We start from the raw sequence: 4440 nt of genomic DNA, 5'->3' as shown, positions 1-4440 counted from the left end.
GGCAGGGGGCGCTCATGATCCCAGACATTGGTCTTGTCACTCCAGTTATGCAGAGTAAGAGACAGCAAGCTAGCCATACAGTAAATAAGTCGAGTGCAGCAATAGATTTATTGTTTTCTCCTCTCTTCCGACATCAACATGGATGAATACATTTCTCCACTTAAATCGTTTTCTAAAGTGGATTTCCAAGTGAAGCAGGAAATAATAACTAAAGGAAGACCGACACCAGAGTTGAAAGGTTTGCTTCAAACTACGAGACAGAAGGGTACCCGCTCTTTTCAAACTAACTGGTACAAGAAAAGACAGGATGCCCAGCTAGAAACCGCCTTTTCTGACTTCCTTTCTTAACTTTTGTCAAGGATAGACTTGGCTTTGGATGAACTGATATTTTTGTGCAGAAAGAGCAGTGCACAGACTTCTTTTATAAGTAAAGGTAAGACGGCAATATTTATTTTTTTTTTGTTTAGTTTAATGAAACGTGCGTTTTGTGAGCTACAGTTTGTATGTGTAAAGAATCCAGGAAAGAAACAACCCACGAACTGCTGTTTTAGATTAGCTAATAGCAGCGGTAGCTAATCTACCACAGCGGTATGAGTTTCATATCAATAGGATAATATTTGGGAAAAATAGATAGGGCAGGCTAATAATTTGCTATGCCAAAAAATGCATACCCCTCCAAACGTGAAGAAATAAAAAGCTAAGAGGGATCTCACCTTTTCTACATAATCACACTTGTTCTATGAGCTACTGGTATACGTTTCAAACCAATAGGACAATACTTGGGGAAAATACACAGGGCATGTAAATATTGGCACGCTCAAAATCCAAAGAGCCAAAAAGTTCATCCCCCCTTCCTAGCTTGAAGAAATAAAGAGCTAAGAGTGGAATAACTTTTTCAACATAAACATGCTTGTTCTATTAACTGCTGGTATGAGTTTCATATCAATAGGAAAATATTTGGGGAAAATAGATAGGGCATGCAGATATTGGCAAGCTAATAATTTGCTTTGCCAAAAAATGCATCCCCCTGATAACATGGAGAAATAAAGAGTTAAGAGTGAAATAACCTTTTCTACATAAACATTATTTTCTACATCTACACTTAATCTCTTAGCTACTGTTATAAGTTTAATACCAATAGGACAATAGACAGGCAATGCAGATATAGGCAGGCTCAGAAATTAAAATGCATCCCCTCTTACATTAATAGATTGCAGTTAAGAGTGATATAAAATAGCTACAGTTAAGGGTGATATAAAATAGGCCTCTACTTTGTCATGAATTAAGCTATTATGTTGTGAAAAGAAAAAGCGGGGAATTACAGAGAACATATTCATCAGACACTGTAAAACATTCAATTCGCATGTCTCAATTAAGGTGTCAAAACCATATTTATTTGAATTAATCTGCAAAATAAGACCCATTGTTTTAGGGCTTACATGGTTAAACATGATAATGTTATGAATATCTTTAAAAGTTGCCTCTTCAGTCCTTTATCAGGCCGTTTTCTCATCAGTATGCGGGAGTTTAGAGCGATGAGCGTTCCCACGACAGGGTTGTGCAGTTCTCAGCAGGCATGTACTACAACACTATTCTGCATCCCATGACACATGCATTAATTTAAAATTAATGCATGCATTCCAAATACAGCTAGATTACAGCTAGATTGCATTCTAGCTGTAATCTTTGCTGAATTCATTCAGTCTAAAACTTTAGCAGCATTTCAATTAATCGGTACTTTTCTATATTATGTAAAAGCAGTTTGACATTAATACATTTTTGTTTATAAATACCATAACACTTTTATTAGGTGATAGTTCTAAACTTGCCCTTATTACTGTCTTTTATTAGTGATGACATTCAATAATGTCTTCATCACTAATGAGGACAGTCAAAGCTATGCAGCAATATATTTTTTCTGTGTTAGGAAATAGTTTTGTGTCTTGCAGTACAAAAAAATCTTATTTATGAGAAAACGGTTTCTGTGTTTTAAAAATACATCAGACTTTCCAATAATCAAATACAGTTTTACCTGACCAATCTGCAGACTGTGGTCCAAATCTTATCCAAAATCTTGCTATCGCTTGAAGGTGTTTTGATAGAAAACTGGTTGTGTATGGTGTGTTTGTGTATGGCTGACTGATTTAGAACATTGAGAAAAATGCAAAGAACGTCTATGCCCTATGCTTTGGAAATATGCTAATCTTTCCTAAATATTTTTGGGACTGTACAACATTTGCATACACATTCCAGTTGCTACTATTCATTTGCCTTTTGACTTGCACAGTTTGCTTTCTGGAGTTTCACTTTAAAACTCCAAAAGAAAAAAAAAATAAGCTGATACTCCTTTGTTTTAGTTGATTTATGACAAGAACAAAGGAGTGTCTACTGTGGCTCAGTGGGTGGAATGGTCATCTTGCAGCTCACTTGTGATTGTGTCCGGGTGAAGGCACAATGACCCTTTAATTTACTGTTTTTCTTCCCAAGTTAAGAATGTCTTCTAATACACAGTTTATGCTACACCGAATATAAAACAATAAAGAGCTTAGAAGACTTTCTTAAGACACCTGAAATTTTGCTTCAGACTGCAATAAATGTTCCATTCACTAAAAATATTACATTTAGAACATTTCTTCATCCAACTTTGAATAAGTGCATAATTTATTTTAATACTACAAGAACTTTTTTTTCACTCTAACTATTCTGTTTTTAATGTGACAACAAACTAGGTCACCTGAGCCAAGCCCATATGTAAAGTTGACACCCAAATCAGCAGGCAAATAGGGACGCTACTGCTGGGACGCATGTTCCAATGCAACTTTTAAAATAATATGGATATTGTATTCAGTTTGCCACAGGCACTATATTAGGAGTTCAAGAGAGAATTTTAGTGGCTTTGGCTTAAACTGAATTGTGTTTAAAAGAAAATTTTCACTTTTCAGCAGATAAATTCAATGCTTACTTTTTGTCAGTTGCTAAACTTACAACTTTCTAGCCTATGTAGGTATTTTGTGTAAGACTTTGACCTTGTGTAAGAATGTCAGATGAACTTATGAATTAATTGTTCTTAGTCCAGATGCACAAAGACCTGCCTCAAGAACTAGACAATCAATCAAGTCAATCAAGTTTATTTGTATGGAACGTTTTAGAAACAAGGTAGTTCAGTGCTTTACATCATAAAAAGACAAAACTACAAAGTCAGAGAACACACAGTAAACAATTGGTTATATTTTAAGTGCCATCATTACACATAAGAATGTTGATTAATGTTTCATATGATGTTTCAAAAGCAATTCTAAACAAGTGGGTTTTCAGTCTAGACTTGAAGGAATTTCAAATTGTTAGCCTCCAGACTTAGGGACTGGGTGATGTGCTCTATTTTTCTGGTTTTAATGGGAACAGGAGGAGCAGCAGCAGCGTTCTCTATCAACTGCTGCTGTCAAAATGATTTTTTTAGACAGATCTGTAAAGACACTGTTGCAGTAATCAATGCGACCAAAGATAAACACATGGATGAATTTCTCTAGATCTTGCTGAACCTATTTGTTCTGTCCAAATTAAGATACATAAAATTAAAATATCTTGCAATGGTGATAATGTTAAATATTGTGATGATGAAAATCAAAAGGAAGCCTGGATGATTTCTGCTTATCTGTTGAAAACAGGCTGAGGAGGAACTGCCATCATTGGATGAGGCTGCATGTTGACAGGAGATTGCACCTGCATGTTGATGACGACGGGGGACTTTTTGCGATGTTTTAACTCGCGGTACATCTGACACCAGACACATATTGGGCAGCAGCTGGTCGCAACAATATCCTTGCAAAGTGAACCCTACAAAGGAACAATGAATCAGATTTATTGTTTGTTGGGCATGTATGTCATTCATATCTAATCTTGCCATACCTTGATACCATATTTGTGTCTCATGGCAACTCTTAGAGACAGGGCTGCTGGAGAGATCATTTTATCAACACACATGTCACATAAGGGGAGCCAGCGGCTCTCTCCAAATCTGCCTGAAACAGTGCAGGCAAGGCATGGCCCGCACCAGAAACCATAGCAACCTGAAAAACACAGAAACACATCAATCATGGGATATTATAAGTATTTAGCCCTTGTAGTGATGTATAAGAAACAAGGATGGACTCTTACAAGTCTGTGCATCCTCGCAGCAGTCAAAGAGATCACTGTCCCAGTCAGTCAGGGGTTGGTCTGCCATCAGATGATAGAACCTAAAATGAAGATCAGTTTAATTTTTAGTTGACATTTAACCAGAGATGGGTAAATTGTATTCAAGGAAGAGTAGCACGACGTACACATATTTTTACTCAAGTAAAAGTAATAAGCATCTGTCCAAGAAATTACTCAAGTAAGAGTAAAAAAAGTATTTGATGAGGTAGATTCTCAAATATTAAGTAACTGATCAGAACATTAACA

At 36.2% G+C, this 4440-nt stretch overlaps 2 protein-coding genes across 2 annotated transcripts in view; both read right to left on the bottom strand.

Moving 5' to 3' along the window:
• Positions 1–2125, bottom strand: part of LOC106934621 (altered inheritance of mitochondria protein 3-like) — a 16736-nt gene extending 14611 nt beyond the window's left edge. Inside the window, exon 1 of the mRNA XM_015014640.1 lies at positions 2033–2125. The gene's annotated coding sequence lies outside the window, so the exon portion shown is untranslated. The remainder of the gene's footprint in view (positions 1–2032) is intronic.
• Positions 2126–3462: 1337 nt separating this feature from the next.
• LOC106934615 (cornifelin homolog A-like) lies at positions 3463–4237 on the bottom strand. Its single transcript, XM_015014619.1, has 3 exons — positions 4156–4237; positions 3907–4067; positions 3463–3834 (listed from the first exon to the last, which is right to left on the bottom strand). Exons 1-3 carry the CDS (start codon positions 4220–4222, stop codon positions 3649–3651), a joined length of 414 nt encoding a protein of 137 aa, XP_014870105.1. The 5' UTR covers positions 4223–4237; the 3' UTR covers positions 3463–3648.
• Positions 4238–4440: the final 203 nt, after the last annotated feature.

Source organism: Poecilia latipinna, unplaced genomic scaffold (genome assembly GCF_001443285.1).
Source record: "Poecilia latipinna isolate Pla-1442-1.1 unplaced genomic scaffold, P_latipinna-1.0 Scaffold1835, whole genome shotgun sequence".
In the NCBI taxonomy this organism is placed as follows: Eukaryota; Metazoa; Chordata; class Actinopteri; order Cyprinodontiformes; family Poeciliidae; genus Poecilia; species Poecilia latipinna.
The sequence above is the reverse complement of the archived record's forward strand: the minus strand, read 5'-3'. Positions and strand labels throughout refer to the sequence as shown.

What these genes read in the sequence shown, in the direction of transcription:
- LOC106934615 (XM_015014619.1), bottom strand. Translation starts at nt 4,222, where the DNA reads ATGGCAGACCAACCCCTGACTGACTGGGACAGTGATCTCTTTGACTGC. An exon ending in CTGCGAGGATGCACAGACTT is followed by an intron (nt 4,068 to 4,155) that starts GTAAGAGTCCAT and finishes TGTGTTTTTCAG; the next exon opens with GTTGCTATGGTTTCTGGTGC. An exon ending in GACACAAATATGGTATCAAG is followed by an intron (nt 3,835 to 3,906) that starts GTATGGCAAGAT and finishes GTTCCTTTGTAG; the next exon opens with GGTTCACTTTGCAAGGATAT.